General features: G+C 41.8%; 3 protein-coding genes across 3 annotated transcripts; 1 reads left to right on the plus strand and 2 right to left on the minus strand.

Moving 5' to 3' along the window:
• Nucleotides 1–1,381: 1,381 nt before the first annotated feature.
• tmem44 (transmembrane protein 44) lies at nucleotides 1,382–7,952 on the minus strand. Its single transcript, XM_025005352.2, has 10 exons — nucleotides 7,492–7,952; nucleotides 7,267–7,393; nucleotides 7,106–7,196; nucleotides 6,382–6,557; nucleotides 6,214–6,300; nucleotides 5,970–6,140; nucleotides 5,619–5,771; nucleotides 5,109–5,177; nucleotides 4,896–5,015; nucleotides 1,382–1,620 (listed from the first exon to the last, which is right to left on the minus strand). Exons 1-10 carry the CDS (start codon nucleotides 7,656–7,658, stop codon nucleotides 1,435–1,437), a joined length of 1,347 nt encoding a protein of 448 aa, XP_024861120.1. The 5' UTR covers nucleotides 7,659–7,952; the 3' UTR covers nucleotides 1,382–1,434.
• A 664-nt stretch (nucleotides 7,953–8,616) lies between these two features.
• Nucleotides 8,617–13,798, minus strand: lsg1 (large 60S subunit nuclear export GTPase 1). The gene is made up of 14 exons (XM_017413317.3): nucleotides 13,551–13,798; nucleotides 13,254–13,380; nucleotides 12,782–12,902; nucleotides 12,608–12,694; nucleotides 12,182–12,268; nucleotides 12,021–12,081; nucleotides 11,529–11,705; nucleotides 11,044–11,400; nucleotides 10,798–10,899; nucleotides 10,562–10,705; nucleotides 10,285–10,408; nucleotides 9,976–10,055; nucleotides 9,307–9,480; nucleotides 8,617–9,202 (listed from the first exon to the last, which is right to left on the minus strand). The coding sequence occupies exons 1-14, from the start codon at nucleotides 13,647–13,649 to the stop codon at nucleotides 9,023–9,025; spliced, it is 1,920 nt and encodes a 639-aa protein (XP_017268806.1). The 5' UTR covers nucleotides 13,650–13,798; the 3' UTR covers nucleotides 8,617–9,022.
• Nucleotides 13,799–14,904: 1,106 nt separating this feature from the next.
• fam43a (family with sequence similarity 43 member A) lies at nucleotides 14,905–17,061 on the plus strand. Its single transcript, XM_017413320.3, has one exon. It carries the CDS (start codon nucleotides 15,138–15,140, stop codon nucleotides 16,164–16,166), a length of 1,029 nt encoding a protein of 342 aa, XP_017268809.1. The 5' UTR covers nucleotides 14,905–15,137; the 3' UTR covers nucleotides 16,167–17,061.
• Nucleotides 17,062–20,405: the final 3,344 nt, after the last annotated feature.

The raw sequence follows: 20,405 nt of genomic DNA on the forward strand, positions 1-20,405 counted from the left end.
AGTTTTGCTTCGGCTCAGTCTCAGAAGGGACAGAGATGAGGTCCGGGGATTGAGCAACGCTTGCTCAGCAGTAATCATCGAGATCAGACTCCTTTGTGTTTCGATCTACCCAAGAAAATTTACCTATATCCAGTTACTTCCTTAAACAGATTTAAAAAATACAAAAAAAACAAGTCCATTAATGTTGAAAAAAAGACTTGCTTTTATTTACAGGCGGATTGAAAAGAAAATAACTTTTCCACATTTTGTCACATTACTAACACAAAACTTTAAAGTATTTTACTTGGATTTTATAGATCAACACAAAGTAGCATATGAAAAATTGTATCTTTTTCAGACTTCTTTCTAAATAAAAACTGGAAAGTGTGGCATGTTTATTCAACCCCTCTGAGTCAAATTGTTGCAGAACCATCGTTTGCTGCAAGTGTTTTGGTCTCCGCCAACTTTGCACACCTAAAGCTTGACATTTTTCCCATTCTCTCTTTTTTTTTGCAAAATAGCTCAAACTCAGATTGGATGGAAATGTCTGCGAACAGAAATTTTCAAGTCTTGCCACAGGTTCTCAGCTGGATTTAGGTCTGGACTTTGACTGGACTCATCCCCGCAGCATGATGTTGCACAGCCCCACAGCAAAAACCATGCTTTCAGTTGTTCAGAGAAATCAAAATCACTAGATATTCAGTAAATATAAAGTTATTTGGTCCAACTGACCTACTGGATCATGTTTACAGGCAGAATAAGGTGTTAAGTTTCAATAATATCTACTGCTGATATCAGCAATTGCTTTGTTACATCTCATTTGTTGTTTCCCAGTCATTTTTCTCAGACAGATAAGTCACTTTAGGAAATGTAACAGGGAGGAGTTCAGTGTGGTTCATAACTTTTCTTTGAGCTGTGTATTGTTTAGTTATCAGGTCTTAGTTAAAAAATGTCCCACTGCGTTGCTCTCTTGTCATCTCGTAAAGCCCCCTCAGGCAGCAGATAGACAGAGGTCTGCTGAATAATGCAGAGGACAAACGAGCCCCGGCCGTCTAGTCTGGTGCTTATCTGCTCTGCCGGCTCTTTTCCCAGTCCAGCCCTGATAACCCAGGATGGCCAGCAGCATTCAGGATATGACCCAATAACCTGAAACTCNGGGGGGCAATACTGTTCATTATGGAAGGTGTTCTCTGTAAACCTTCATAAAAGATTAAAGTTCTCAAGGGAGTGATGTTGGCTGTAGCTGCTGCTGTGCAACGAAAGCTCAGTGCACTTAAAACGACACTATAACCTTTCAGCGCTGTCTCCCAGTCCTCAGTCATTTGGAGTTATACAATGTTTTATACAGAGCTGTAAAACCGGGCAATAAAAAATGACAGATAACAGGTCAGTGTTTGCATTTTCTTTTTATTATTAATTTCAAAGTCGCTGCAGCACATGTATCTGAAGAAGAGCTCAGCTCACAGAAGAGCCGCCCTGGTTTGCAGCGCACAGAGTTTTCCGTGGCTGTTCAGACATGGAGCAAATGCAGACCTTGAAGGGTTTGGACTTTGTCGGCCAGTCCTGAAGGGGAAACTCATCCCCCTCCTGTGGTTTTGCTGCTGGTTTACTCCACTGTGAAATTGCAGCTTCAAAATCCCACTGGAAGGACGGAGAATCACAGCAGAAGGGTCATGTTATGTAATCTCGTGCAGCGCAATGAGTAACTACGGGTCTGGTTAGAATTGTTGGCAACACTTAAGATAAAATGCAGAGTTGAGAATATTTTCTGAAATAAAAGTGGAAGGACTAAATTTGTGCCATCAGACTTCTGGCTGTCTGGTAACTTTTGATGATTGTTTCTTTCACATTGCTAAAATCTGCAGATTTCTTTAATGAGAATTCTCTGCATTCACACAAAAGATTTTTAATGGGATGTTGACACTTTTGCATGTACATACAGTATGTTTGTAGTCATCAACCAGCTCATCTTCCTAAACCCCGACTTTCTTATTTTATATGTAACTTTTTATTCTAAAACTGTTTGGTAATCTGATTATATTCACTTTAGTGCCTCGAGCTTTACAAGCAATCTCCCCTGCATCTTTAATAAAAATCTTTTAGCATCATCTAATTAAGTTTATTTTCCTTATAAAAGTCAAATATATTGAACATTTTATTAAATATGTTCTGGCTTGACACAACATATAATAACAGAGTGCAAACGCTCTAACAATCTTAAGGTTCTGCTCAAAATAAAATGCCTAATGTTTATCAGACTAATGTTTGTTCAGCAGCTCTGATCAATACATTATTTTAAAACTGTAGATGCAATATTAATATCCTCAGTGAAAATATAATCCACTAAAAGTGTATGAAAGTATTAACTGAACATTTACAATGCTGGAGATGAAGTATTGTTCCCACACAGTTAAATTCCTGGCATGCAGGCATCACAAGAGAGACCATAAACATCTCCCAAAATAGCAGGGGGGTAGAACTGGCCCCCTATAGTAGACAAGGCAACCATTTTGCACCAACTTCCTAGGCAGACAGACCCAGCCCAGAGCTGGTCTTTAATCAAAGATTCTTTACAGCAGAACAATCGGGCCTCATGGCCAATCTCAAACAATTCCACCCATCACTGTACCCCCTCAGCCTCACCCCGGCCGAGAACCAGCACTCAGTAGAAATGTTTTAGGAACACACGAAACAATAGAAATAGCAAGCTGCTGGCTGCACTGACTGCTCGGTTTATAAAGACAGCAAACATGTAAATGGAAAACTATCGTGGACTTGTTTTCTACATTCGTAGCTACCTCTTTGGTTGGATGAGCTCCATTCTCAATGAAACAGAAGCACTGCAGGCAAATGGGGGGGGGGGGGACTCAGTTCATTTGACTGAGGATTAAACATTAGACATAAAGTTAACTTGTGTGGAAATCATCTTTACATTATATCACCAAGTAAATGGCTTCTGTTAAATCTAGCTATAGCAAGTGGAAAAGTGACAGAGTGGAAAAAAAACATAATTAATTAAAAAAAACATAATTAATATTTCTAACCATTAAGATGAAAGATTTATTTGGTATTAATTGGGTTTAGTTCACAGGTGGAGACTGCAGTAAGTAACCTCAGGGTTTCAAAAGCTAATCAGTCCTCACCAACAACAGCTAAAAGATTCATGTGAAGTTTTACAGCAGATTAAATGAGACAAACTTTTGTCTTCAGTCCACAGAATATTTTCCCCAACGTCTTAGAAAACAAGATGTTTTGGGGGCAAATTTGTGTTCTTCTTACTCAGCAGTGGTTTTGACCCTGGAACTCTCCCAAAGAGGCCATTTTTAAACTTACATCTCTTTCTTATTCTTGTATCATGACCTCTGACCTCAACTGAGGCCTGCAGGGTTTTAGATATCGCTCTGGGTCCTTTTGGGACCTCCTGGAAGAATCAATGGGCTCTTGGGAGTAATTTTGGTCGGTCAGCCACTCCTGGGAAGGTTCACTGTTCCACGTTTTCTTGTGGAGAATATCTCCATTTCAGTGATTTCTTGATTTTACAGGTCTGGCAGTAATCAGGCCCGGGTGTGGCTGGCGGGACTGAACTCAGCTTCCCAAAAAAAAGAAAAAGAAAAGAAATGCGGTTGTCATAAATTATTCCTGGCTTAACAAGGGTTGCGGGGGGCTTGGATATCAAAATCTGTTTTCTGATCTGCAACATATACATTCATTCACTGTACTTTGCCTCAAACAGCACATACTCTTAAGTACATTTTATTCAATCTCCATGTCCTCTAACAAACAAAAAGCAGTCAGGTTTTTCTCTTTTTTCCTGTTTGGTGAACCACCAGTTGTTGTGCGGGCGCTAACCATTGTTTCTTGCTGTTCTTTTTACAGCAGCACAGTGAGGGAGTTTCACTTTTACTTGTGAGCAGTGAGTTTTGAAAAAAATAAAAGTAAAATAAAGGTTGCAATTTTGCTCCCTTTTGCAAGCTTCAGTTTTTTAAAAATGGAAAATTATATAAAAGCCAGCAGTCAAACACAGGACTGGTTTAACTGCGAAGCCAACAGTGGATTTTTGACCCAATGTTACTCTGCGGAGCGCAGCTAAAATTCAACCCCCACTCTGCTCTTTTACCCACATGTCTCTCCACAGAGTTCGGCTCATCATTCAAACACAAACATGCTGACTGCTGTCTTCTCGACAAGAACGTCTCATGAGTGCCGGCAGGCTTACTTCCCCCTAAAGTCACATGTTTAAGGAAAACCGAGCAAGAGTTTCAGCTGCACAAACATCATACTTATTTTAACTTTGTCTCACGAGCTCCTCAGACAGCAGCTGGACCTTGAAGATGCAGTCGTGTAGATCCAATAACAAAAATAAAACAATTATGATGAAATCAAGAATTTACTGAAACCTGTACTGCCAATCCTAGCCTTATCACTGAAAATGAACTTTGCTGCAGTATTGAGCAGCTTATTTAAACTCACAGAAAGGCCCAAAGTGGTGCCGGTTTAGGAGAGTTAATTGAGATGAAGTGACTAAAACCAGCAGCAGAGACAATCAGTCATATTCTTCACTCATCTTCTGCAGCTCAAACCATTTATTATGTCGATGCACTGTCGCCATCTAGTGGCATTTGGTGAAAAGTACAATTTGTGGCTTTATTTTATCACTATATAAAAATTTGCTAAGGACAAAATAAATGTTCTTTCTGTAAGTTTGCAAAATTTTAAGACTTAAGGCAAAAAAAAATAATTATGCAAATATTTAATAAACTAACAAGTAAAAACAGCTTCATTGCTTTGATATAGTTAATAACTTACTCTTATGGCTCCACAATGGGCCACAAATGATTTTGCACTAAATATCCTTTGGATTTCTGCTCTCATTTGCTGGTTCACAGTATTTATTTTCCTCACAAAGTCAAACTCACCTCCAGGTCAGAGCTGATTGATGACGAGTCGTAGGAAGTATCCGAGGATGAATGGTTGTCCACCTTCCTTTGAAGGTTAACTCCTCCTTTAGATAATGTCACTTCTTTAAGGGACATTTGCTGAGGCAAAAAAGACCACAGAGAAAACATGGAGTGACATTTTTACATATAAAAAAAACATAATAATTGCACGCAAACAAATTATTTGCTTACTTTTCTTGTGGGTTGGACACTGACGTCCATGTAGCCACCCATCTCATTCAACTTCTGGAGATTCTTTGTCTTTGAGGAAAAAGGGCAATATTAAAATATTAAATCTAAGATGGATGGAAAAGATCATGAGTAGTTTTTAAACAAACATAACTAAGTCAAAAAAATTAAAAATAAATTAAATATTATGTTAAATATAAATAACATAATGCTAAAGAATTTTTTAAGTTGATAGAGGCTAACTTTCAAAAAGGTATTTAGTCAAAACAAATGTCAAAAAAGAATATTTGTCATTAACATCTTTACAATTATGTATGAAAAGAATTTATTCACTACCATAAAAATATATACTAATTAAAAAAACACTGATATGCATTGTTATAAACTGTTTTGAGTCCAATTGAACACTCAGAAATAATAATTTAATAATTTGTTTGGAAAGTCTCATCACTAACCATGTTTCTTAATGACATCAGGTACCAATAGTTTGGTATACTGACTAAATAAACCTACTTTTGTTTGCACTGATGAAGGAATCGTCTGTTGTTTTAATACAGCAGCATCCTCAGTGTGAACAGCTGGACTCCCTAAAAGGCTTTCTGTGTCTGGGGAAGTCTTGATCCTCCTCTGCTTGATTCCTCTCTTGCACCAGTGGAGAAGTAAAATCTGACAGCCATGAGTTAAAACTCAACAAACTGTGTCAAAGTATAAAAGACAAAAAGTTCTCAAGGCTTAAACTGCTTTCTAAGGCTTTGTTTCTGCCCTCCTGCTGTTCATCACAGATCGCATCAATGTAAAGTAGAAAAAGTTACCACCTGCAAACAGGAAATAAAATGGAGGTCCCACTGTGCCGTATAAGGATACGAGCAGGTCCAGGGCGACACAGCTGACTGATGACAGAAGCCATGGCAGAACCCTGATCAGAAATCCAAAGCGAGTGTCGCAGAGGAGGATGGCTGCAGTGTAGAGGGCACCAGACATAGAGGACAGGAGTCCAGAGAAGACATAGGCCTGAGTGAAGGCTTGTCCTCTCCTCTGGATGGAAGTAAATAAAACACATGAAGACAGGGACTCTGAGAGGCTCTGATATCAATCTATTGTCACTTACTGCTCTGCAGAGTGCAGGGAACCTGGAGGTGAGGGCAATAACGAGGGACAGCAGCCCCAGAGTGTAACCAAGGATGACACTGTTGTCCTTTAGAGAGACAAGACTGGGTTGTTATAATGCCGGCTACAGTAAACTAAAATGTGACATCATTTCTCCGGGCAGCCACACCATTAAAGAAGCGGTGATCTGCATGTTGACATGCAGCAGCCTCCTTCCTCTGATGGACCTGGACTCTGGGGGTTCAGCATCTCTGGACTTCAGGAAACCTCCTGCGATCACCATCAGCACGCCCACGGCCAGAAGATGCTGCCTCCTGCGCCTCTTTATCACCCGTAGCCTCTTCTCTGCAGCAGAACACCAGAGAGCATGGTTTAAGGTTAAACATGTTATTGGATCATTTGTAAGTTTACTGATACTTTCCTTTATGCTTAAAGGCTTTAGACTGCAATTTGTAGTTATAATTAAAATTATGGAATGCATATCGTCCGCTGCCTTGCATGTCAAAGACCTTGCACAATCATACTCTGAGTATATGTTGGGAGTGACGCTCAGCTACTGCAACACCAAGTATTATCTCAATATTTGTAAAATTCACTGAGTTTTAGCTGTTTGCTAAGGTTGATTAGCTACAGCAGCCATCTTAAACTTCTGGTTGACTCCAAAAGCTATTTATTTGTAGATGTACATCCAGTGATTACCTTCTGAGTGTTTCATTAAAACCCATTGAGTGGTTTATTGGATATTTTGCTAAAAGATAGATGCATATAAGCCTGTCTGGTTATGGGGACCAGCAGAAAATATTGAAGGGGTTGCTTGTTCCCCTGCTGCTAGATTTGTCCATTTTGCACACTGTGTAGCGGTAAAATATTCTGTAAAATGTGCTTTTACTTACGTGTTTTTGAGTTCCAGCCAAAGAACACGGGGAGGCAACACAAAACACAGCTCACAGCATCCATCACAGCTGCAAACACGGCCATGAAAACCTGCAGGGACAGACATGAGTTGGTGCACGCAGCACATGCAAACTAGTTCAGTTTTTTATTATCATGTCACCTGTATGAGCAGCTGTCCGGAAAGGATGGCTCCTACTGAGCTGCACAGGTTCCCCATGAAACTGTAGAACATAATGATGGGCTCTCCGGAATATTCGCCTCGAAATTTGCACCTTTGACACACAATCCTTAAAAAAACAACAACAACAACAACAACAACAGATGAGTCACCTCAGATCCATCACCAGGTCTTATTATAGTCAATCCCGCATCAAGCTTTGCTCACAGCAGGCAGGACAGCAGCAGCAGCAGCGCAGAGACTAAAGTGAGCCCGACGGGGACGCAAAGTTTGTCTGCGTCCGCAGAGAAGCAGGTGGAGGCAGTATGAAGCCAAAGGCCTGAGAGCGCGAGGAAGCTGTCCGAGCTCCTCCTGACGGGGCCGTCTCCATCCATCCTACACTTCCTTTTATTTTCTTTCCATGAAGCCGAAGAGAACCTACTTCACGTTTCTGCTCGTCCATTCAGGGGACAGACAAGAGGCGGCAGGCTGGGTTTTGTCAGGAGGGGGCGGGGCTAACTGAGACCCACCTGCCCAGGTGAGAGCTCAGCCTATTAAAGAGACGAGGCCACTTTGAATAATAGCCGTGGATTGGTTATACCTTCACTTATGTTAAATTACCAAAAAAATAAAACAAAAAAAAAAATGTTTCTGCAAGCATTAATAAAAAATAAAATAATAATAATCTTGGTGGTCAGTGCTGTGGTCCTGTAATCCTGAGGCTGCAGGTTCGAGTCCAGGTTGCAGCAGGAAGGGCACCCAACATAAAACAACTGCTAAATGTGCGAGTTTGCTCTCTGTGACAACCCCTGAAGAAGTGAGCAGCCGAAGGAAGGAAGAACATTAAGATTATAAAACTGCTCCGGTTGCTAAATATGAATCACATATGTCCAGTCTTTTCTGTCTGCAGTCTGTCCAAGAGTTTAAAACTATAACAGTACCCATACAGGCCTTATATATTCAACACAATAAGAGCAAGTGAATATTAAGCTTTAAATAAGTTAATCCAGTTTCTTTACTTATCTTTACCCATTTGGATTTTTTTTAAACTGCTAAACTGCAAAAATAAGCAGTAATTTCTACTCTATGGTGATTGTGATGCATCATTACAGTAAAAACCTGAATTCCCATCATAACAGAATGGACATTTTACGGCACAAAAAAAATAAAGATTTAGTTTAACTGGAGGAAGTGCTTTCTTACAGAAATTTTTGAAGTTGATTCTTTCATGCAGGTTTTCATTTAAAAGACAAAATGAAAGTTCATATTATCTGTCATATTTTTTTTTCTCCCTGAAACAAAACCTTTATTGAAATAAAAGCTGTAGTAAAGCAGCAAAGAAGTGACACGCCAGAATGAAAAGATTTAGTTTATTCCGGAGCCCATAGAAATCATTGCTGCTCGCAGACAACGGCAGCATTTCAACTTCTGTCAATTAACTGTTCAATAAAGACTCTGACATGTTGTAAAAGTCTAAAATAGCTGCAGATTTCACACTCTTTGAATGTAAGGTCCAACATTTTCCAAATACCCACGAATTTGGTTATTAAAATGCTTTAAACGCATGTAATCTTCAAACCAGACCAGCACACAGCAGATGATGCAGCTCATCTGTTAGGATCAAGACCCCTTCATATTCACAGGATTAAAGCATCCTAATCAACTCAGAACAACTCAGCATCCTTTGGAATCACATATGGAGTTTTTATATCATCAGAAAAAAGTCTGATTTAATAAGCTTTCAGATTTCAGATCATCATCACGCATCCAGGTGCTTATTAATCCGCCGTACTTTCTCCTTTTTGTTACTGTTGCCGTGTTTTTTCCAGGGTTTTCCCACCACCACCTCTGGTTCAGAGTTCCCGGGTCCAGCAGGTCCACTGCCCGGTTTGTAGCCCATGATGGACTTCACTCCTTTGGTGAGTGCCCGCACATTTTCCTGTAAAATCCACAGTTGGGCATTTAATTTTATGATAATCAACAACTTAAAACTGCTTTACAGGAATTTTCCAAAGAAATAAGAGGTCAATCAGCGCATTTTACCTGATGGAAGAAGTTCTTGTCAACAACATTTTCGATTCTTTTGACTCTGGGTTGTTTGCGTGGTGGTGCGGAGGGGTCGCAGCTGTCCGGGTCTCTTTTCTGGAACTTGCCGTGCTGTGGCTGGAAGTCTTCAGGATTAATGTGTGGGGGAGGATGGCAGTACAGAAGCTTCCCCTGAGAGGAGTAAACAACGACAGGGAGGCGATCTGTTAGGTAAACTTTACAGTCCCTGAGGGGAAATATGCTGGGCATGGAGATGGTGTCTGTTGATTTGCCCAAAAGATAAGAAAAACTGAATGAAAACATGAGGAGACGGTCAAATATTTACCAAAATAACTAAACACTGTGTACTTACAGACTGATCTGTCCGGTTTCTTTAAAAAATAAAAAAAAGTCATGGCATATTTCCCACTTTTTGATTTAATATTGAATCAGATGATTTAGATATGATGCTAAAGCCTGATTTTTGTTTTCAAGCTAGAAAAACTTTTATATCTCTCATTCATCCTAATTGTGAATAAATGACCAATGGTGGACAAACTCTACATTCAGAAAATGTTAAAGGCAATAAATAGTGTTGTGATCTGTGACTAGTCTGATTGGAAGCAAGAGAGTAATCGAAACCAAACATTTAAACAAACAAAAAAAAGATCAAACAGGGAAACGTACATTGACGTAATCCTTCAGGATGTACCGAGCTGATCGGGACTGATCCGGCTGGCCGTGTGACGTCATAAAACCTCTCATGTCTGAAGCAGAAGGAAAGATGAAGCATTTTATTTACAGCTTCTTCACATTAACGAGAATGTATGTGGTCATACAGTACATAACACCCACTCTACCAAACTTCAGTTAACTGAAAGATACTGGATGTGTCGTCGCAGCTCTTTTTCCTCAAAGTGTAAAGCTTACAGTAAAAGTTTTGATTTATTGTTGTTCATTCTCTAGACAAATGCAATAAATGTCTGTTGGTCTCACATCCGTACGCCATCAGGAGCTCCTCAGAGGTCGGAGGCCTGTCAGGGTCTTCATCCTCTCTTGGTCTGATGATGTTGATGCCGTACGTGCCTTCTAACACATGCCGAGGGATTGTGTGACAGATGTGGCAAAGCCATTAAGGACTTGCAACCAACTGTTAACTCATAGGTTTCGCCAATTTAATGTCAACATCTTAACACGAGACCATCTTTGCGAGTTTAGATCAAATAAAAAAAGCAACACCAGCAAAGTCCACCTCTTTGTTATCAAAGGATATGAGGGACACTGCAGGTACATGATCTCTCATCTGGTCGATGGGCAGAATCCCAGAGCAGATCATCTCAGCTTTGGTGGAAACAAACGAGGGCATGACCAGACCGGGGCAGTCACAGAGACACAGGCACGGCTCCACATAAAGAGTCTGTTTATGTGTTCAGAAAAAGGCGAAAACTTTAAAAATCTTTCAACTTGTTGAATCTCTGAGTTGGTTTTATACAGCAAGTTGAGATGTACCTGAAAGTGCTTAGTGTGTCCAGGTGTGGCTGAAACAGAAACCTTCTTGTTCCTTAGGATAGTGTTGATGGTGGAACTCTTCCCCACATTAGGATACCCGACCTGTTGAATCCAAATAAAATAAAAGATGTAAATCCTTTCCCTAAAGCAGATAAAACATTCTGAACCTGCCGATTAACATTGTTTTTGCTTTATAAGATTGAACAAATCAATCCAAATCTTACATAGATTCAATTTTCTACTCACCAGTCCTACTGTCAGTTGTTCCTCTTTACATTTGGGCCCACTGTGTACAGCTTTTAACATGTTCAGCAGCTCATCCTTCTGCAGCAGTCGGCTCGAGTTGTGAAAAGATTCACTGGCTGTTCCTCCTCCTCTCTCCTCCTCCTCCTCCTCCTCCTCCTCTGAGCAGGTCTGCCAGTCCTCTTCATCCACAGTCACCTTTTCCTGCAGCTCTCCTTCTGCACCACGCTCTTCTTCTTTCCTCTCTTCCTCCACCGTGTCCTCTCCATCCAGCACTTTTTGTTTCAGGTCTTCATTGCACGGCCACCCGTCTGCTTCTGGATCGCTGTCTGCACATTCTGGTTCATCCAGTTCCATGCCCTGAGAGGGAAAAAAAAAACATATCCAAACAAGAGTTTAAAGACAGAAGCAAGTGTAAGGATGTCAAACGTTAGATAAATTCCACCCAAGTGGGAAACGACCGACAGCTCATCTCCTTCCCTCCTCACCTTCTCCTCTGCATCCAGCCTGTTGCTCTCAGCCAGGGCCGACCAGAAAACTGCCCGCAGACCTTCCTTCTCAAAATATCTGGCCCAGGCTCTCCTCTGCTCCCTGGTTAACAGGTCTGCTTTGTTCACCAGAAGCAGGTTCACTTTGTGTGGAGACACCTCTTTCACATACAACTCCTGTTGGCACACAACATAGGAAATGTTTTAGTCTTTGAAACATAAATTCAAAGCTTCCCAACGATGCAGGACTTTATCTGGCTACAGACAGCAGCTTAATGATGATAAAAACATGTTTATCAAATGCGTGTTTGATTCATACTACGTAACTAAAACTGGGTGATGGTCTAAGAGAAAAACTCAAACTGAGGAATGAGAATAAAACAAAACATGCTAACTAATGCAGGTCTAAGTAATATTTTGCGAATGAAAGTAGTTTCATTGCTGATATTTCTGACAGAATCTATTCTAAGACTCATTAAATGATGGACTCACCAGGTCAACACATCTGAACAGCAAAGGATTTCTGGCATCGACAATCTGAATGACCACATCGCTAAAGAACAACAGATTTGCCTTCAGTATGTCGTAAGGAGAACATGTTCCTCTTAAATGACAGATATGAACCGACAGCAGAGTACAGCTTTTGTTTCTACCTCCTCTCGATCACTCTCCACAGCTGCCTCCAGAACTCAAGGTTCCTCTCAAAAGGTGTGAGTATCAACTTCTGTTCCTCTTCCAATCTTTGGGAAAAAACATCAACAAAAAAATACAAACAGGGGTCATCTAATCAGTCTGCAGAGGAGACCCGGAAGACAATCAAATCCAGGAAAACCGACAACAATCTGCATCATTAAGTGGAGGAATGTGTCACATTTCACTTTTTATAAAATAGTTCAACTTGTCAAGTCAACACGCAGCACAATATTAATTTTGTCTGTTTGATGAAATTGTTTATGCCTTTTCATTAGCTCATTTTACATTGTGGTAATAATAAATGAAATCAAATATTTTTCTTGGTATCAGTGCTGAGTTTTGATATTCTCATGTAAAGACCATATAAAACCCAGAACATTGCATACCGCGCAAGTTCTCTTCTCCACTCCAGGAAGCTGTCTTTCTCAGTCTGTTGAAGCACATCTGGAGCGGTGCTTTCATCCCAATGAGGGCTACAGAAAATAAAATTTAAAAAAAGACATTCTTAAATTCAAACTATACACAGATGCTGTGAAATCACCTTATTACAGTCAACTTACCGCCGTGGAATTTTAAGGAAGTGCTTGTTTTCTTCATGCAGCTTCTTTAACTTGGCCTTCTCCTCGGCTGTTAATAAACCTGCTCTTGCTTCAGCTGGAACAAACCTGATGTTGAGTTTCTCTAAGAAAGCAATGAAACAAACAACAAAACAGTCAGGAATTCAAGCTGAATGTGTTTGATAGTTGTGTGGATTGACACAGGTGTATTTGAGGTCCTGCAAAGCTGCTTTCCACAATACAAGTTTCTCCAGAACAGGATGAATAATTTCTGTCAGAATCAAGATTTATAACCAAAAACTAACTACATTTTTTGGCACTGAGCTGGTTAAAAAAGCAAATAAACACAGTGAAGAAGAATGACATACTTTAGAACTTTGGTAACAGTAGTTTATAAGCGAAATTAGCTCTTGTTTTTGCTTACAAAACGCTTAAACATCCCTAAACAAGCTTGTCATGGGCTAAGTTCATTTACCTGCAACAAACTCTGTTCCTGCCAGTTCTGCGGTGGCCAGAAAATCATCCATAGAGTTCTGCTCTGTCACTGACTGCAGGTTCAATCGACCCCAGTCATAACCATCGTTCAACTCACTGGTGTGGAGCTGAAAAAGAGACATTTCAGATTATTTAAGTATCAATCCAAAGTAATTCACTGGACTCTCGACAAGTAGCTGATGTAGTTTAATTCGGTGTATATTATTACATAACAAACTACCACATAACCATCTCATGCACATATGTACAGCTGAAGCCTACAATGTTTCCGTCATACCCAGGTGTCGCTCTTCTTGTTTCCTCGGCTCGCATGGAGTCTCTCTTTTATCAGAGATCTGCCGAGTCCTGCTCCTCCGCCTGCCTTCTTCTTCCCCATAACAACTTCTCAAACTGTCCGCCACAAAATACCTCAAAATATAAAACAGGAGGCGTAAACAAGTAAGCTATCCCTGTTTCTAACACCTGCAATCCGCATGTACACTGCGTTGTTGTCCCGAGAGGCGGAAGTGGAAGGTACCAAGTGAAGTCGCACATCCGGGCATTTTCATCCGAGCTAGATAAAGTAGTTACACCACATTTAATTTATTAAAAAGTCCTATTTTAAAAGTGAGTAAACGTTTTAACTTTTTTCAAGGAAGCGAGGTAGCTTGTTTATTAATTTTCGAAATTTGTTGTACAAGTTTTGGTTAACATGGTACGTTTCAGAAACTGGTCCAGCTATTAAATGCGCTCTGGAGAAATTGAGACAGAAAGAAATAAAGTTCCGGTCGTGTCTGTTCCCGCTGCGTCGGGAGCGCGCACTGCAGGACTTGTTGTCCACGATGAGATGAATAAACACAGTTAAGGACTTGTTGGTAACTTAGATTGTTCCCATGCTGTAGAGGGGGAAAATATTATTTCAGATGGCTGAAATATTAGATAATTACAGAACGATATTGGATCAATATGCACAAGGCAATTATTCAAATGCTTTGTGCATATGAAGAAATGGAAGTGTGTTCCAAGTGTGACCACAATATCCTTTAAAAAGTCTCCCACATTTGTTGCATTTAAGAATGTTTCAGTGTGTTAAGAAAGTGTCTTAAAGCTTTCAGAGTCGCTAGAGAAGCATTTAAACAAATCACCAGAGTTTACGTGCTGCTTAGATTAAGTGAAATAAATTGTTATATAAAATCTTTTAAGTATGACCACAAGGTGGCAGCATAGGTATCGTTTAGAGAAACAGCTACAACACGCATAAGCTTTCTTTCTTTCTTTCTTTCTTTCTTTCTTTCTTTCTTTCTTTCTTTCTTTCTTTCTTTCTTTCTTTCTTTCTTTCTTTCTTCCTTCCTTGTGTAATTTTATGAAAAATTTGGGCATAACCTTCTTGTTGTTTCATGCATTTTTTAAGACTATGTAGAAATTGTTATTTTCATTTATTTGTTATGATGAGCATATAAACCCCATGTGATTTTATAATCCAACAGTAAAAGACTTTAATAACATGTAGAATTTCTCTACATTCATTATTTGTATTTGAGTATAACCCACACCTCTGTCTCAGCTCTCTGAACATTGTAGATGTAAAGTTGGTTCAGCCCTCCCCCTACAGTCAGCTGAAGTGGTTCCTCCCTCAATATAAAGCCTGAAGCCGCTCTCTGACAGCACATTAGAGTCTGCAGAGCACAGTGGGATGCGTGAGTCCACGATGGACAGATGCATCTCGGATGTTGGACAGACAACAACGTCCGGTGTCTCCGCAGTCTCATAAATGACTTGAAAAGCCCGTGAGCGCTTCTAGGACCCGGCTGAACTAAAAACCCAAAGTTTTCCTTCCTTCATTCTTTCCTCCTCGGTGCTGCTGTTGAGTGGGAACAGCAGTAAGATGCTGCCGTGGAAGAAGAGCAAGTTCGACCTGATCGAGGAAGACAAGCAGTCCAAGCAGAAGGGCTATGCGGTGAGCCTCAACTACTCGGCGCTCACCTCCTTCGCCAAGTCCTGCCCCGAGAGCGCGCTCAACCGGGTGGGCAGCATGTTCAAGTCCAAGAGGAAAAAGCTCCGGATCACCAGCGAGGACCCCACCTACACGGTGCTCTACCTGGGCAACGCCACCACCATCCAGTCCAAGGGGGACGGCTGCACGGACGTGGCGGTGAGCAAGATCTGGGGCAAAAGCGAGCTGGGCAAGAACGGCACCAAGATGCGCCTGACCATCAGCTCCCAGGGCATCCGGATGGTGCACGTGGACGACAAAGCCCGCAGGCCGGGACACCTGTACCTGCTGCACCGGGTGACGTACTGCGTGGCGGACCCGCGGCTGCCCAAGGTGTTCGCGTGGATTTACAGGCACGAGATGAAGCACAAGGCGGTGATGCTGCGCTGCCACGCGGTGCTCGTGTCCAAGCCGGAGAAGGCGAAAGCCATGGCGCTGCTGCTGTACCAGACGTCGGCCACGGCCCTGGCCGAGTTCAAGAGGCTGAAGCGGCGGGACGACGCGCGGCACCAGCAGCAGCAGCTGATCGGGGAGCAGAGCATCCCGCTGGTCCCGCTCCGGAAGCTGCTGAACGCGCAGTGCTGCTACAAGCCGCCGGTGGAGCGCAGCCGCAGCGCGCCCAAGCTGGGCTCCATCACGGAGGACCTGATCGGCGAGGAGGAGGAGGAGAAGGCGATGCACTTCGAGTGCGAGGACATCCTGGATACGGACTGCGTGAACGGCAAGCAGGAGCTGAGCCAGATCATAAACGACCTGGGGGAGATGAGCATAGGGAACGACGTGCGGACTCTGAAGGCCGACCTGAGGGTCACCAGGCTCCTGTCTGGGGAGAGCACGGGCAGCGAGTCCTCCATAGAGAGCAACCAGGAGGCCCCCCCGCTCAGCAACGGGCTGGAGGAGATCAAGGTGGGGGTAGCCTGAAGACTCTCCTGTTTTTTTGTTGTTGTTTTTTTGCTCTTTTGCTTTGTTCTGTTGAGCCACGTTGTCTCCACACTGTGCTGGGAGGGCCTGATCTGTGCCTCCAGGACTAAAATCAGACAAAGTTCTGCACGCAGACACAGTCAGGCTGCTGAATCACACTTCAATCACAGAAAAAGTGGAAATGCATGCACTGGAGGTGGACCGATGGGATCTCTCGAAATCAGGGGCAGCCGATGGCCAATCTACAACACCGATTTTTTTAATTTAATTTTTGACCAATGTGTATTTTCATCTAACAAAATATAACAAGAATTGCTAAACTTAAATAATATATATAACAACCCTTAAAAGACACATTGGTTAATTATATACAGGCATGGCCTGTTTTTATTTTTTAAAAGTGGCCAATATCGGCCGATTACTCAGTCTGTCTCTAGCTTTTGAGAGATGACAAAACCCCCAGTCCACCTCTCTTACTGTAGGGGATTTTGTTCGTAGCATCGAGCTTGTTTACCTGAAAAGTTTTTGTTACACACTTGAAACGGCATCTTTCAGCCCGTCTTGATCCAAAAACACAACAGCAGCATTCCGTTTTGTTCTCAAGTGCTTCTGTGAGTCGAAAACAAGCACCCTGAAGTCCCCAGCCCTGGTCGGGGCTCTTCGGCGACAGCCTGTTCGTTCCATTTGGTGGATTTTTGCACTGTTGTCTTGACTACAATGTACATAATGTGTGTCGGTATGTTGTCCGAAACATAAATGTCATATCTTTGCTGTGCAAAAGAACCTTTTTTGTGTTAGGATGTTTCGACTATAAAGATGGTATTTTTTTAAAAAATATCAAATGTAGTTTGATATGTGAACCTCATGGAATTCTCAATAAAAAAACAGAAAATTACATGAAGTTGTTGCATGTATTTTTTTATTCCGCATATGTGTCAAAAGAGGAAAGATTTATCTGCTCGGCTTTCCACTGCCAAATAAGAGCACGGCCAATATTAAACTAGCTGTTCATTTAAGTTTATATTGTTTGTTGAGGCAAATAACTTCCAGGGAACAGAATGTGAGATATCACAAAAAGTCTCATAGTCCAAAAGCAGCTGTGGCAACATCAGGGTTTTATTACTTTTACCTTTAAACTCTCCTAAAACACCTCAGACATTCTTTTAAATCCAAATATAGCTGTACGTTTGTGCTCTGCAGAGCTTGATTTTAGCCAACAGATGTATTTCATTAATAATTAAAGGCCTCACATTCCTTAAATGAATGCATATCGCCCGCCGACTTTTCATGCCAGAGTTTTAAAATCCTCCTATATGACAGAGTTGGAGCCGTTCCAGTCAAACCTTGAGCACAATACGTACTAACTCATATGATAGTGCGAGATATCAATCTCAGAGTATGTTGCGAATGACTCTCAGCTTCCACAGCATCAAATTGTATCTCCAGATCTGTTAAACTGACTGAGTTGTATCCATTTTTGTGTTGGTTGTGGCGGCCACGTAGAATTGAATTCACTTGAAAAGTTATTCAGTTGTAGATGTACATCCAGTGATTCCAGTCGGAAAGTTTCATTACATAAAGCCCCGTGGTTCATGAGAGACTTTGCTAACAGACAAAGAGTGTTGACTCCTAAAGTTATTGTTACAGTTTTAAGCAAACAATTCACACAATTTGTAGCACTTAGAGTATGTGTCGCAAATGACTCTCACCTATACCACACAAAATATTAGCTGAATATCTGTGAAATTGACTGAATTTCAGCCATTTTTCTGTTTTCTAGAATAGGTTTTCTGTGGCTTAAATTGGTTTGATTCCTAAAGTTAATCATTTGTAGACATACATTTTATAATTATTTTCTGAAAGTTTCACCAAATCCATCTAGTGGTTCATGAGATATTTTGCTAACAGAGCGACAGAGTTGACTTCAGATAGTTAATAGCAAACTGTTTTCACAAAGATCTTGCACATTCTGTGAGCGCTCAGAATATGCGACAGGGACCACTCTCAGCAACTACCACACAAAACTTTAGGTCAATATCTGTAAAAGTGACTAAGTTTAAGCAACTTCTGAGTTCTTCAAATACAGTTGGCTGTAGCGGCCATCTTGAATCAGGTTGGCTCTGAAAGTTAAACAGTTGTAGACGTACATCCAATAAGTAATTTCTGCAAGTTTCATTAAAATTCATCCAGTGGTTCGTGAGATATTTTGCTAACAGACAGGCCAGACACAGGCAAAAACATTACCATTCATTGCATTCATCGTGTCACCATGATGTCACCCTCTATAAATGGAAGTGCCACAGATAAACTTTGGAATCAGTTCTCTTTCTGACACTTGATGTGTGACATATAGCCCCAGAAACACATCTAACACCGCCTCATGGAGCGATGGTCAGAGACGAGCGTGACTTGGCAACTCGGGCCGCACTTCTTCTTCTGCAGCTCTAAATGTGGACAACTTGTCACTTCCGTTTCACGGAAAAGCGCGCCGAGCCGACACACACTCCCCGCGGTTCCTGACAGCTATCTTAATAGGGCAGCTCGAGAACTCGTACAGCCGCCATTAGGCCGGGGTCTTTGAGTTTTACCCAACCTCATCAGCAGCACTTTCTCTGCTCAGCGACAGGACAGGGAGGAAACGGCTTCGATGAGGCCCAGAGGAGGTGGATCGTGCGTTTCTCTGCCTGGGAAAAAAAGCTTCACTGAAAGCTAAAACTCCCCCCCGTCGTGGATTAAAAATAAATGACAGAGACTGGGTGTTAATTTGTTTTAGCCACCGGTTGGTAAGCTGAAAAGTCTCTCAGCTGCTCAGGGGGAGAAACTGCTCACTGAAACCACTTCACTTGTGGTTTATCATGAGATGCAGAGCACAGAAACCCACATTGGTAATTTCTCTTCCTCTTGCGGTGTTGTGCTTTTTCTACAGCAGCAGCAGCTTCCCAAAGCCAGGCCCTGACCCACAAAGCGAGCATGACATCATCAGCACGTGCCCATCTCAAAGTGATCAGTGCAGACAAACAGTTCTGCAGCCACTTAAGGACAGAGCCACGGGCTCTTTGTGCGTTCACGCCTTTCACAGTCGCTCGCGGCTTTTATAGGTGGAGGTTTCTTCCTCGACCTACATTCTCCCACAGCCTTTTGTTGTGTTCCGCCTCTGCAGCAGCAGCCGAGGTCCTCCAATCTCTCGGGGTTAACTGGGCGTCGGTCCCTCGTGCAGCCAGCCCATTCACACGGCTAAAGGTCTGGAAGTGTTTGCACAACACGTTTCAAGCTGCTGAGGAAGAAAGAGCCCGGCTGATAAGAGGGAGCTCACAAAGAGAGGCCTCTTCGCTCGATACTTTCACTTTTCCCACACGACAAACACAGATAAGCACCGTCAAATTTGGGAATCACAACAGGGGTTTCCAACATTTGATTGGCAATAAAATAAGACAAAAAATGAGTAAAATTTTCAAAAGCTGGAAACCAATGTTTAGGTTTGGCCATGTCGCCTAAAACCTACACATTTAATTAACTATATTAGTGGCTATCTAATTTTTTTTGTCAGTCAGCTGGTCGAATGACGAGCTAATATCGTTCTAGTCTTTAAGAAGACAATGTATCGAATTCAGATGTCTCAGAATCCTGATGACTGACTCAGTTTAAAGCACAAATAGAAGGTTATCATTAGTCTGAGTGATATTTGTTAGGTGTGTTTTTTCAGGAAATTAAGAATGAAATAAATAAGATTGTTATTTTAAATCACAGCTAGCTGTCAGGGAATATCTTTGGTTGAGTAAAAACAGTAATATTAGTCTGAAAAACTATAATAAGGGCAGTTTTATGCTGCATGTGGAAGTGAACCTCAAGGTTTAATATCTACTGTTTTCTCTGTTACTGTTGTAGTGCTAACATGTTGGTCTACTTTCAAGAATCACTGAGCTGCTGGCTCTGTAAACAACATTAAATACACTCGTTTCGCTGCAGACAAACAGCAACCAGGCCCGACAATCAGAGTCTGACCTGACACACGGAGACAGAAGAGTCAAGCTTTCTAATTAGTCTCTGTTAGCTGAGTGGCGCCGCAGGCCATCACTGTACCAGACCACCGCTTCGTTCTGAGCCATTACAGCCTGCTGTCCATGATGCACGAGGGGAGCCGACAGTGGCAGTGTTCCCGTGTCCGATTTCACCGTCAGCGGGAGAGACATCAGAGGGGCTGAGTCACAGCGCAGAGGTGTGGTGACCTTTTCTTGGCGA

The sequence above is a fragment of the Kryptolebias marmoratus genome, linkage group LG24 (assembly GCF_001649575.2).
Source record: "Kryptolebias marmoratus isolate JLee-2015 linkage group LG24, ASM164957v2, whole genome shotgun sequence".
NCBI lineage: Eukaryota > Metazoa > Chordata > Actinopteri > Cyprinodontiformes > Rivulidae > Kryptolebias > Kryptolebias marmoratus.

Excerpts from the sequence above, each read along its gene's own strand:
- tmem44 (XM_025005352.2), bottom strand. The coding sequence starts at position 7,658 with ATGGATGGAGACGGCCCCGTCAGGAGGAGCTCGGACAGCTTCCTCGCG. Across the intron at positions 6,301-6,381 it reads AGATCACCGCTTCTTTAATG|GACAACAGTGTCATCCTTGG; the intron begins GTGTGGCTGCCC and ends GTCTCTCTAAAG. Across the intron at positions 5,016-5,108 it reads GTGTCCAACCCACAAGAAAA|CAAATGTCCCTTAAAGAAGT; the intron begins GTAAGCAAATAA and ends TTTTTGCCTCAG.
- lsg1 (XM_017413317.3), bottom strand. The coding sequence starts at position 13,649 with ATGGGGAAGAAGAAGGCAGGCGGAGGAGCAGGACTCGGCAGATCTCTG. Across the intron at positions 12,695-12,781 it reads TTCCTTAAAATTCCACGGCG|CCCTCATTGGGATGAAAGCA; the intron begins GTAAGTTGACTG and ends TATTTTCTGTAG. Across the intron at positions 11,401-11,528 it reads GGCTGGATGCAGAGGAGAAG|GGCATGGAACTGGATGAACC; the intron begins GTGAGGAGGGAA and ends TTTCCCTCTCAG.
- fam43a (XM_017413320.3), top strand. The coding sequence starts at position 15,138 with ATGCTGCCGTGGAAGAAGAGCAAGTTCGACCTGATCGAGGAAGACAAG.